At 34.7% G+C, this 13,129-nt stretch overlaps 1 protein-coding gene across 2 annotated transcripts; it reads right to left on the reverse strand.

The window, feature by feature from the left end:
• Positions 1–2: 2 nt before the first annotated feature.
• Positions 3–8,484, reverse strand: LOC123881537 (DExH-box ATP-dependent RNA helicase DExH1). 2 transcript variants are annotated; one of them, XM_045930248.1, is made up of 16 exons: positions 8,073–8,484; positions 7,851–7,996; positions 7,195–7,294; positions 6,897–7,109; positions 6,677–6,772; positions 6,183–6,458; positions 5,545–5,748; positions 5,291–5,446; positions 4,234–4,326; positions 2,986–3,200; positions 2,288–2,447; positions 1,776–2,049; positions 1,499–1,691; positions 1,201–1,387; positions 581–949; positions 3–470 (listed from the first exon to the last, which is right to left on the reverse strand). In XM_045930248.1, the coding sequence occupies exons 1-16, from the start codon at positions 8,334–8,336 to the stop codon at positions 342–344; spliced, it is 3,075 nt and encodes a 1,024-aa protein (XP_045786204.1). In that variant the 5' UTR covers positions 8,337–8,484; the 3' UTR covers positions 3–341. The 2 variants fall into 2 exon arrangements, with proteins under 2 accessions (XP_045786204.1, XP_045786212.1); XM_045930256.1 differs by lacking the exon at positions 8,073–8,484 and having other exon boundaries at positions 7,195–7,298; positions 7,851–7,989.
• Between the last annotated feature and the right edge of the window lie 4,645 nt (positions 8,485–13,129).

Below are 13,129 nucleotides of genomic sequence, written 5' to 3' on the forward strand. Positions count from 1 at the left end.
TATGAATTAAAATCAGAGCATCTTAATTTAACTTCTACAAGACTATAAAAATATCTGGGGCAGTCTATCAAAAAGCATAATCTAGTAAAATAGAACAATCAAATAGAACATAAGCTTCCTTTGTCAGAGGAATCTGATATGTAACAGAAAATTATGTCCTTCCTCTTTCCCTTGTCGAGTATTGTATGTCCTTTTTAACTAAAGAAAAATAAACATTGCACATAAAATCTACTATCAAAATCGTCAAAACTTAATGATAATAGCTAGCTAATGAATGGGAGCACACAGAACTGTCAGCCCTGAAAAAAGAAATTATCGCGTCACGTTTTTTTTGAAGAAAATTATCGCATGACTTGATTATGAAGCAATTCAACAGCAGCAGCAACAACACCATTTCCTTCACCAGAAATGTCAAAACCCGGTTCTTCAATTTTTCTGTTTAGAAGCTTGTCAAGCTCCCCACGTAATTTCTGCATATCGAGTTACCACAAGATTGTTTTGTGTAAAGCATGGCTCAGAAACACGTTATAAAGGAAAAGAATCAGAGATTTGGTTGGTAAATGATTGAGGGAAATTTTACCTTTATCAACTCAATGACACTCTTGGAAGCAGAGAAATGAAGGTAACCTCCAAGCATCTCAATGCCCTCACCATTTTTGCTAGGGTCGAGATTACCACCAAATAGAAGTAGCGCATAATCTGAAATGTTTGTAGAATCTCTAATATAGATACCGGCTGTTTTAACTTTTTCGCTATATACCAAGTAGGGCAGAGGGAAGAGATGAATCCTAGCATTAACAGAAGAGGGATGGATGTCAACCTTCCCAACTTCTTTAGTGTAGAATGCTGTCCGTTTTCCTCTTCTTTTGCACTGCACAACATTAGGGTACAGCCCAGCACAAAGAATTGCACAAACCATCTCCAAATCATGACTGTACTGGTTGTAAGCCTGCAGAGATATACTGATATCAAGATTGATAAAATTCACGCCCTTGTTAAGAATTTAGCCATAAGCTTTAGTTGTCTATTTTCAGAGGTAAACATAAAATGAGCGAAGTACCCAAACTAATATAATCGGTAAATTGGAAAGAAAATTATCCAAAGTTCGTTCAAGAATGACAAACTAAATTGCGAGAGAAGATTGGAAAAAATGCTTCAGTTAGAAATTTAAAAGAAAAAACAAATGGGACAAGGGCTTACATGGACACCCCTCGACTTGTCAACAAATCCAATGTCAGATAATAAATTGAGAAATTGTGTTCTCATATTATCGATCAACCGCAAGGTCACTGGGGACAGGAAGTTTTCCCAACAGAATTCCTTTTCACTCCCCTTACTTTTTGCTTCCTTCCATCCTTCAAAAGCTTTAAGAAGGGCAATATGATCACTGAACCAAAAAATATACTTATCATTATGCAGGCACAAGCGCGATTATTGCAGTAAAATTTGAATGAAAATTCAGAAGGGAACATTTTCTCGAACAATATCAATGACCAACCTGCAAGAGTCACCAGCAAAAGATCTTTTTGCAGCATCAGCTTCCTCTTTTCTGTTTATAGGTAGGACAAATGGGTTGCGGTAAGCAAGAGCAGCAGCAATAGTTAAGGCAGGACTGAGGCACTGAAAGATAGAGCCCATGAGAAGCATCTTCCCTATATTTGGGTCCAAAGGTACAGTACAAAGATGCCGACCTGTAAAGAACAAATTAACTCAGATAACATGGACAGCTTAAGACTAAATAGCTCGAGGAGACAAGCATGTTTAGCACAATATACCCAGTGGAGTAAGCTCCTCCATGTCATCTAATGCCCCAATTGTCTTTAGAAGTTCTATAGCATTTTGAACAGCAAGAGGATCTGGAGGCTGAAGTGCCTTTCCTAAAAATGATGCCACAGTTCCCAGCTGCAAGCTTTTAATGTGCAAGCACAGCTCTTGCAAAGGTGTTCGGAGAATTTCAGGTAACTGATACTCCAGCATAGCATCGTGAATCAATTTTGGATACAATCTATAACAAACTCCAGGTTGTACTCGACCAGCACGACCACGTCTCTGAAAAATACTCCGGTTTAGTAAAAGCAAACATAGCATGTAACATGTTCATATTCTGTTCTTGCCTTTTATATTAGGATTTGGTGGGGAGGGGGAGTAAAGTCTCAGAGACAACATTTAATCATTCAGCAACTACAAGAATCAGATACATTGCAAGCTCAGCCTCCGAAGAGTCACATGTTAAATGAGAGCAATAAGCCTTATGCTGTTAAAAAGTTATGTTCCACGACTTCAGTACCTGACGTGCTGAAGCCTTTGAAATCCATGACGGCAACAAGCAGGCAAGCTTATTTAGAGCATCATAGCTGGTTTCCTTTGCTTTACCACAGTCTATGACATACACAACATCATCTATGGTGATGCTACTCTCAGCAATATTTGTCGCTAGCACAATTTTCCTGCAATGGCAAAATAACGGAGATGCTAAACTTGATACCGAACTCAAATAAATATGCAAGCAAAACACCATCTTTACTTAAACATCTAATGTATATCATAAAGCATCTAGTCAATTGCATCGACAATGTATTAAAACTAGAAGTCCGGTTTCCCAATTGTTTAGGCTAAGAATATTGGGATATACCCGTCAAACGAACAAGAACCTTGTTGCAATGGTTGGAACTTGGAATTGTTACTGTGTGATGAAGAGGTGACAAATTCAAGTCATGTAAAGCTGAAAATATTGCAACCTTCTTCCAAATTATTACTATCAAAGCAATATAGTCAAGTAAATTTGCCTGGCTAGTTTACATTCACATGTTCCCCTTTAAGGTCCAGCATGTTTGTTTAGGTTCCAAATTATTATATATCATTCTCAGTCACATTTACCTATATGCCAAAGCAATGATTACACAAATTCCTCACAAACATTTCCAAGCATATTATCACAACAAAAATCTGCTTATAGAGCAAAATGAGAAAAAGAAACATGCTTGCCTTTTGTTAGGGGGAGGGCGGTCAAATATTTCACATTGGTCAATGGTAGGCATTGAACCATGTATTGGTAGGATTAGGAACTTGCTACGGTTTCCAAGTAAGTTATTTCCTTCAAGTTTCTCAAGTAGCTTAGATATTTCATCCCATCCATTAAGAAATACAAGAATAGCTCCACCACCTTCATTCCGACATATATATTCAATTGTCGCTTCTACCTGAAACATCATAGTAATCAAAACGAAACAGTCACTCTTAAAACTGATTCAACAAACTTAGAAAACTTCAATTATTAAGCATAGGGCCGCACGTGTAAGGAAGATAGTAAGAAATGAAATAACAATTGCAACCGAGAACATAGAATGCCCAATTCATTGATAAAGAGGAAAGTCGAACTGTTAGAATGCTAATCTAGATTCATTAGCATATATCTAGCACAACAAATTATAATATTAAACTACTGTAGTTTGTTTAGAGAATTTGAAGAATATCTGTTTTATTAGCATATCCACATCAAATATATAATTTCCTTGCCCCTAAATATAGGACCATCCTCTTTTGCTTTTTCTTTGTGCCTTTCTATAAGACCCTTTGACATTTTCAAATTAATTTCCTTACAATTTGAAGAATATATGTTATATCTTTTTCTGCAGCTTACAATAAATACTATGATAAGAACATAAACTAATTCTCTCTTGAAGAGAAACTTTGAAAAACATAGCCAATTGTTAATAAATTTAATACTACTATCAATTTTCTTAATTCCTGTAATTTGGTCAAGCGAGTACACATAGGGATGAAGGGAGTAACATAATACTGTAGTGATTATTTGATACCCATCAAATTTTGGATAGGATAAGATCTACTGAGACTCATCCTTTCCTACTCTTATCCAACTATCTTATTCTATATATCTTTATTTTATCACGACAACCAAACAAGCCCATAACTTTAACAGTATCTATTAATTAGTTCTATAAGCAGTTCATGGTTAACAACTCCTATACTCAATGCACTCATTATTTAAATAAAATGAGCTTTGAGTACAGAATGCTCTAAATTTCTCACAAATATTTGGTTTCAACAAAAGCTTCTGCACTAGCTGTAGACAAAATAATCAAACTTCTGATGCGCCTTAACCGGATAACTACCCACAGAGCTAAGAGACTTGCCCAACAGCCGGTACCTCTAATTCATAAAATACAGATTCATCTGGCATGTGCAAAATTAGGAAATGGTGTACATACATACCAGACCCAAATCAATTTCTGAGCCTGACCAAGCTTCAAGAGACTTTCTAACACCCAAGCTGTAATTTTTGTAGTGAGTATCTACATCAAGGTCCTGCAAGAAGAAGGAGATGTGCAAGCATTATTCATTCAAGCATTATATTATATTATATATTTAAATATATAGCAATGATGGCAAGCGACTTCTATAACAAATTATGACATGGGATGAGCTCATTAGTAACATTAGTAGGCAGAGCACAAAAACAGAAACTCTCAAGAAATAAAATGTAAAGCATATCCAAATTGGAAAAAAAAAAAAAAAAAAAAAAGGACTAGCAATTTTTTAGCCCCAAAGGTTAGAAGTTAGAACATTAAATCTAAACAAGTTTTCATCATGTTTTGGTTTTTTAAAGATTAAATATGTTATTAAATGTTACTAGAAGACTGATACTGATTAGAAATAAAGAGAAGCATATTATATGAAGGCATTTAACTCCATAAATCTCCAACCAACCACACTTCACCAAAAGAACTGTCAAACAAACACAACAAACAAATCATACACCAAAAATCACGTGACAGAAAGAGCATCAGTCAAAATTTCACCACTCCACCAAAATCACTTTTTTGTTATCAAAATTACCCTTCAAATAATGTTAATAAAAAGAGCGTGACTCAAGGATAATTGCTAATTTCCTTTCAATGACAATGAAAAGGATCTTTAAAAGAACAAATCTTTTGATCACAACAGTAACAGCATATTGACTAAGCAACTACCATTAACTGAATGCAAAACGTTGAAAAAAAAATATATAGCATGACATTGATAAGACAAATATCACATATGTTATGCAGTTGCGCAGAGGATGCCTGGTTTACGCCAAAAAAAATATCACATATGCTATGGAATACAACATTCAACTTGACCCAAGAAACAAAATTAGCGGAGTAAATAATTTTATTAAGCCCTAATTCCATCCAAGGGGCATGGTGAATATAAAAGAGTTCATAGTTCAAAGTATCTTTTAAATCACGAAGACTGTCAATACATGGATTGATATATAAAGTACACATGCCTCAAACATTTCAGTCACAGGATCCTTCTTAGAATCTTGTTGTTTCCTTTTTCTCCTTGAATTCCCCTCAAAATTGTCACACTCTGACTTGATGCTATATCTAGTTTTCTCCAATACATCTTCTAGGAAGTGCTCCGCCACAGGGAAAGTAAATCCCTGGCACATATGTCCAAATAAAATAAAGGAATTCTATGTGCATTGAAATAAAATAAAATAAAAACTCAATAACATGAAATTTAAAAGTAATGCAATACCGGTATGTGCATTGTTGGGGCATTTGCAAAGTATTTGGAGAACAAATCAGCATTGATTGTTGCACTCATTAGAATGAGGCGCAAATCTGGACGCCGAGGAAGAAGGTCACGTAAAATTATAATTAGGAAGTCTTCATTCATACCTCTTTCATGAATTTCATCCACCAGCAAATGACTAACACCAGTCAACTCTGGATCTTGGACCTATTCAAATTTAAAATAGATATTTAGTAACACTAATCATTTAAATACTTAACTAATTCACCCCCTCCTCACTGTATGAATTTTATTTTCTATTATAATTTGTATCTATACAAGCACCACTACCACAATCTGCAGGGAAAAAAATGTTAATCAGCTATGTGAAGTTATTAAGTAAAAGCTCGTGATCTATTTTTATATCTAAAATGACCCCGACACAAGATTCTTATGGGACAATGCAAGTGTCTATCCTACCTTATACTGAAATTCAACTTTCATTTATATCAATGGATATGGCAAGAAAAGATTTAATGAATAGTTGATTATAGAGGCTCCACCTCAAATACCATGTTGATCACTAACTCTCCCAAAAGCTTAAGTTGTGGAATTGAAATCTTAAAAACAGGATATTCAGTTTTAGGAATATCTAATATTACCAGCTGCCGAAGTAATACACCAGTGGTGCAGAAAAGAAGGCGTGTTTCTGCAGAACGTTTTGCTTCAAGACGGATGTGGTATCCAACAGTTTTGCCAAGAGTTTCACCCCTTTCAGCAGATATACGAGCTGCAACAGAAATTGCCGATACACGACGAGGCTGAGTACAAATTATGTTGCAGTCAGCCCCACGCAAATGTGATATTTCTTCTTCCAGAATGAATTGTGGCAGTTGTGTTGTTTTGCCACAGCCTGTCTCTCCCGAAACTACCAATACCTGCAATAATACCAGCCAAATTTTACTTTGTTCTAAAATGGAAACTACAACTAGAACCATAGAATGAACATGAGCAAAGCATCAAAGTATATTCAAACAGCGTGTGCTCATATTAACAATGTATTCCACTTAAATATCAAGCAACAAAGTCTGGCCTCTTCTAAATTTCTATGGAGATATACAGATATAATTTCAAGTCAATAAACTATGTGACACACCTGATTTTCTCGAACAGCTTTCAGAAACTCAGACTTCATCTTAAATGCGGGAAGCTTCTCCCTAAATGATTTCATTTCCTTCGAACTATCACTTGCCTGCACATTTCCAATCCAAATGTAAGTGTAAAACACAGCATAAAACAGTCAAATAAATGGTACAGTATATGCAAACAAAAGATACTAGATTTTTGGTCAAATTTTCTACTAAATGCTTCAATACCTGCAACAGTTTCTGTCTTTCCTTGAGTGCAACACTGAGGTTCTCCTTTGAAGTATCAGTCTTCTGTAAAGAATCAGATTTTATAGTAGTCACTGATTGTTTATGTCCCTGATCAGTTGAAACAGAAGGCAAACTGGCAGCTGCTGTCCCCGTTGACTGTGAGCTATTTAAAAGATTTCCTACTTTCCTCTCTATGTCTGTGGACATTTTAATCTGCAGAAAACCGAACTTAGTATATAAGCAAACTTCCAACAACAAATTGGTAATCGGACATTGAAATAGAGTAGGTATACTCCACCTCCTTCTGGGTTGATCCATGACGCTCATCAAGGTCTGCACGGTAATCAGGCAAAGGAACCTTGCTAACAACAAGAGTCTTCCCCTTATTATATGCATGGCTTTCTTTGCGCAAGTAAAAATCAGGCAATGAATAATCAAAGATTTTAGACAAAATCAAAAAAATATATATCAGATTAAGCTTTAGATATTCGCAAGTAGAATCAATAAATGCCGAGTGTGTATTGTATGCAATGACAGAAAATGATTTTTATTTTCACAAATTCAATTGCTGCCAAGAACTCAGAAAGTTATGCTGGACAATACAGTTGGATGTCCGTTCTAGATGCTAACCTAATACTGCCATCATATTGACAACATGCACACAAAAGAAGTGAAAAACAACCGAGCCATACTAATTAAAGCTCTTAAGTAGTAAACCCAAACCAAGTTTATTTCCTGTATAGTCTTCTCAAACAAGGAAGAATTTTTTATTATGCATGTGCAAGTATATCATTAAGATTATGATGATTTCAATTAAATAACTATTGGTTAATTTTCTCATAAAGAAATAATTCATGATGAACACATAAATTTGCAAATATACAATTTTTTTTATGCAAAGAAATATAGAATTAAAAAATGGTTTCAATTGAATTCCTAGGAAAATGAACATACAAATAAAGTTGATGTTGATAAGCCATATCAGCTAGGGTTTGTTGATCTCCAATACTGAAGTTACGCTTTATAACCATCTCCTGTTCCTCTCCACTTTTCATCTTCCCTAACTTATCCCACCATTCATTCTCATCAAGCACCTCCTTCTGTAACTCACAAAAATTAAACCCTAATTATCAACAATGCAATTCAAAACCTTGAAATAATTTATTTGAAATGTACCTCTGCTTGTTGTTGTCTAAGACGCTCAGCACGCCAAACAGGATCCCACCATCTTTGTTCACCGCGTCCTCCACCGCCTCGGCCTCGGCCGCGGCCTCGGCCTCCACCGCGGTTGGGAGATGAGGAGGTTCCGCTGTGACCTCCGCGTTGGTAGTTAGGGCGGTCGGACATGAGGGAAGCGGTGATTTTAGGGATGGAGAGGAGAAAGTTGGGTGTGTGATGATGGGAATGAAAGTTGTTAGGGCGGAAAAGGCAGTGAAGCATTTATAGTAGAGGAGAGTGGAACATAGCAAAACGTGTTAGTGAGTGAGTATGCACTTCGGTAGTGTGAATTGCAACGTGTTGAGAATACTGTAGTGCAAATGTGTGTTGCTTCAATTAGTGGGATTTGTTTATTTTCATAAATGGTGTTGTTTCATTTCTTTTAATTTTGAATATAAAATAGAGTTGTGACACAAGTGTTAGCTCAAATGACTTGCGCCTATACGATATGACACCGATGCGGCAATACGGAAAAAAATTTAAAATTATCGATACGATATGTTCGGAATACGTTATTTAAAAATTAAATATATAAATGCAAAATATATAAACATAACTGTTCTGGACTGGGCCTTTAGCCCAAATTGCCCAATCGTAGAGGAAACTCCTTGGATCGTCGAGCACGGACCCAATTGAGGAACAACCCGCAAAGGACACTTACACACCAACGGTCACAATGCTCGAACGCAATGTAACGGACGCTCACCGAAATGATGAGCATTAACTGCTCATCATGGCTTTCCAACCGTTTTCTGGCAGCCACTTGATGGCCATTAATGTCATCAACGGCCTTGGCCCAGCGCTGGGGTCTATATATACATAGCTTACTACCATCCATAAGGTACGTATATTCTAGCACATAAAACCTTCACTCTATACTTAACTGACTTGAGCGTCGGAGTGTCTGCAGGTACATAACCCCCCTCCGTTGCACCGAGGGTATCAACGAAACAACGTTGGCGCGGTCGTCTTCTCTGATCAGGTAAGATCAATAACTATAATCGATAATGATAAAAATTAACATTCAAATTACTCAAAATAAGAAAACAAGTGACAATTACATATATTAAGTTAAGTACTTGTTAGGATTTAAGAAGGGCTTTTCAAAAAAAATTATCCTCTTAGCGAAACAATCCCGATGAACGGATCTTGATTAAACCATTAATCACAAATCAAAGAACACAAAACCACAAGTTCATGTGTTTACCTCTTGAAGTGCCGAACCTTTGAGGTAGAAACTGTTTCTGATCACGAGCAAAGCAAAGTAGCGATGCATCTACTCAATCCACACGAACAAAACTTCTCCAATGACCGGTGCTAGCCAATTCCACCAGAGATTCAGAGAGAATAGAGTTTAGAGAGCGGCGGCTAGGTTTCACTTTGTGAATTAGGTTAAGCTTACAAAACTTCATCACAAGGGTTCTATTTATAGAACCACTTGTGTGATCATCAAGCCAAGCATTGCACCGTACCTTACGGTAGACCCATTTCTCTATTTTCATAAATTAAATAATAAGCCATACTTAATTATTTAATTACTAATAAGTCCTACTTATTATTTTATAAATAAGTCTTACTTATTTATTTCTCTCATCTATCTATCCTTTGTGTGTGACCCTATAGGTTCTCGTAACGTTGACAATAATATTAAATCACATATTTAATATTATAAATAGTGAGCGGTATCTAGCAACTGCTACCCAAGTGACGAGAATGTTTTCCGTGATAACGATCATGTGTATAATTATCCCTTTGCCCTTATATCTATATTGAACACAAGACATAGATGGTGTCACCCTTGTATGGTTCAATATCTTATTTCTTGATCCCATAATATATTGACCAACGAATAAGCTCAATATCTCATATTGACTTAGTTCGGTGTGGCCACGCATTTTATCAGTCAAATTCCATCAAAAGGCCTACAGATATTGCTCCTATTATGTAGGAGGGGCAAATTCCATCTAGGTCACTCATGTCCCTCAGCATGATTTATGGAGTACCCATCAACCGACTTTATAGTCATTCTGTTACGAAAAATGTTTGACCGACAACTAAGCACTCTACTCCACATCTAAGGTCTATAGTGGTTTCAGGTCGAAGGGTGGTATTCACCATTATCACTATGAGAATAACTTATGACATTTTTCATAACATATTATGTAGTATTCTCATGGCGGGTCAATCCAATATAAATATTACTCCTAATATTTATATCTATGTGAAAACTTGATATCTCATATCCATGACTCGTGAGATAAGGTTATCAGTCAACTCACATAATAATCTCTATGTTTTATTGTTATCCCACATCACAGTAAAACTTGACTATGGATACTTTAAGAATAATGTTCTTATGTTTAATGGAGTCTCACTATTGAGTCACACTTAATGTTCCATTAATTAGACTAGCTATTCTAGGGACTTTATTAGTTTGAAACAAACATAATAAAGAAATGTCTTATTATATATATTAAATGAGGAGTGCTAGCAACACACTCTTTAACAAACACACTCTCTTCTATTGATTAATTAAAATTTATATGGGTCCCATAAAAGTTATATGGGTCCACATTTTTTTATGGGACCAATGTGAATTTCAGCTAATAAAAGAGATTGTGTTGGAGTGTGTTTGTTAAAGAGTGTGTTGTTAGCATTATTCATATTAAATATATAAATCAAAGTCATATGATACAAAAGAACATTCTAAGCAAAATTACACTAGTAGTCCTTTATCTTATTTATTTGTAACACTTTGGTCATTTATCTTTTATTTGTAACATATAAATCCTTTATCTTATTTATTTGCAGCTTATTTGGCTTACTTGTGTTTGGGTGATATGGACAGAGAGAAATCATCGTTTGTTCAAAGGCTCAACAGGCACACCTCATCTTTTGTTGGATAAGATCAAGCTTTTCTCATTTCGGTGGTTGAAGACGACGAGTATCACGTTAACTTCAAACTACCATAGCTGGTGGTCTAATCCATTGTTGTGTTTGGGCCTTGTATGATTTGATTTTGATTTGTATCTTATTGACTTTTTGTAAACTGGTATAGTCTTCCTCGGTACGTCTTGTGCTGGGGAGGCTGTTTATGTTAATATATCTCATTTTAGTTTCTTCAAAAAAAATAAATCCTTTATCTTGTATATTTGTAACATTTCAGTCATTTTTCTCATTTTTTATTAAAAAAATGTTGATGTGGTTTGTCACATCAGATAATTTTATTTTTTAAAAATATTTTTATTAAAAAAATAAAAAATTTTAGAAAAAGATGAAGATCTTTATCATCTTCATCAATCTCTTCATATCTTCAAATCTTCATATTCTTCCCTAAATATATCATTAACCCTAAAAATTGTTAAGATTGGAAATTGACTTCAAACATTAGTATTTTTTAGGGCATTTGGATCCGGAAGTGCTATGATATACATGTAGAAGCAAGATGATTGAGCAAGGGTTGCTCTGTTTCCTTTTGAAAATTTATGGAATTAATTTCCAAACTGTTATAAAACTAATCCAAACATAACTATGAATATAGAAGAATAGAGATGAAGGAGAGAAGAGAGAAAGATTAGAGTTTGTATATTCTCTTCAAGGTGTGTATTACATTGTAACAAAGGGGTCCTATTTATAGGACACATTTAGGGGACAAGAAAACCTACACAATAATGGACATTCATTACATATTATTATTCATAACACTCCCCCTTGAATGTCCATCAAGGATATGCCTCGTTAAAACCTTACTAGAGAAATAACCATTAGGAAAAAAAAATCCTAGTGAAGGAAAAAGAGTACATATCATCCTTTATATGTGAACTGCCTCGTTAAAAACCTTACCAGGAAAACCCAGTGGGACAAAACCACGGTGAAGGGAAAAAGAGTGCAGAACATATATATTTATGTCTCCCCCTCATAAAGACAATTATATATGAGACGAAGAAAATCAAATAATCTTATGTAGTTGTCATAGTTGCTCAAAAGTTTTACATGAAGCTGACTTTGTAGAAAGACACGTCTTATCTTCTTTATCATATAATCTTCTCCAAATATGTAGTTTGTGCGACATTATTTTCATGTTGAATCGTTGCAAGAACCCTTTAGAAGAAAACTCACAAATTCTTGTATCTGATGAATCACACACTTCAACCAAATCACATTCTTGATTTATCTTCTATGGTGCTCAACTTTCCTCGTCATTTTGTTTCATGATATTGTTATTGTTGTTTGTTTCATAGATCTCCATGAGTAATTGTACTTCATCATGTGAACATATAGTTTGTTTGTGATCTATACTTTTACGAGGATTAAACAAATTACCTGCATATCTAAAATAACAAAATATATACTTGATGATATATTGACAACAAATAATAGGTCCATAATGTATTTGTCCCCAATTGAACTAAAATGTGGTACTTCATGACCAATTAGTTCTTCATCATTTACTCGAACTCTAAAATATTCTTCAAATACTTATTTTGTAAGAAATGACAATATTTTTTGCACATAGTAAAGCGCTATATATATGATAAATGACAATGAGGATCATAGATCAAAGTCTATTAAAGATTATAGAAAATGAAATTATTGACTAAATAGGTAGATGCGATTGATTCAATATTAAACTAGCTTTGCAAAGCAAAAGGTTATTGGACCAGCAGTCCATACATCTGAAGATGAAAATAACTAGTACAAATTAGTTTTCAGGATTCATATTTTAAAATTTATCACACCATGAATCTTCAGGATTCATATTTTAAAATTTATCACACTATGAATCTTTAGGATTCGTAATGTTTATGAATCAATAAAAAAAACGAGAAGAAAAAAAAATGATCTGAAAAAATAGAATAAAAAAATCATACATAAAATAAAATTGTCACTTCCCTTTGATGCTATACCTTTCTTGAAAGGGGAGAGACTATCGTGCTGATAATGTGTTATAAAACTAATCCAAACATAACTATGAATATAGAAGAATAGAGATGAAGGAGAGAAGAGAGAAAGAT

This window comes from Trifolium pratense, linkage group LG1 (assembly GCF_020283565.1).
Source record: "Trifolium pratense cultivar HEN17-A07 linkage group LG1, ARS_RC_1.1, whole genome shotgun sequence".
NCBI classification, from domain to species: domain Eukaryota; kingdom Viridiplantae; phylum Streptophyta; class Magnoliopsida; order Fabales; family Fabaceae; genus Trifolium; species Trifolium pratense.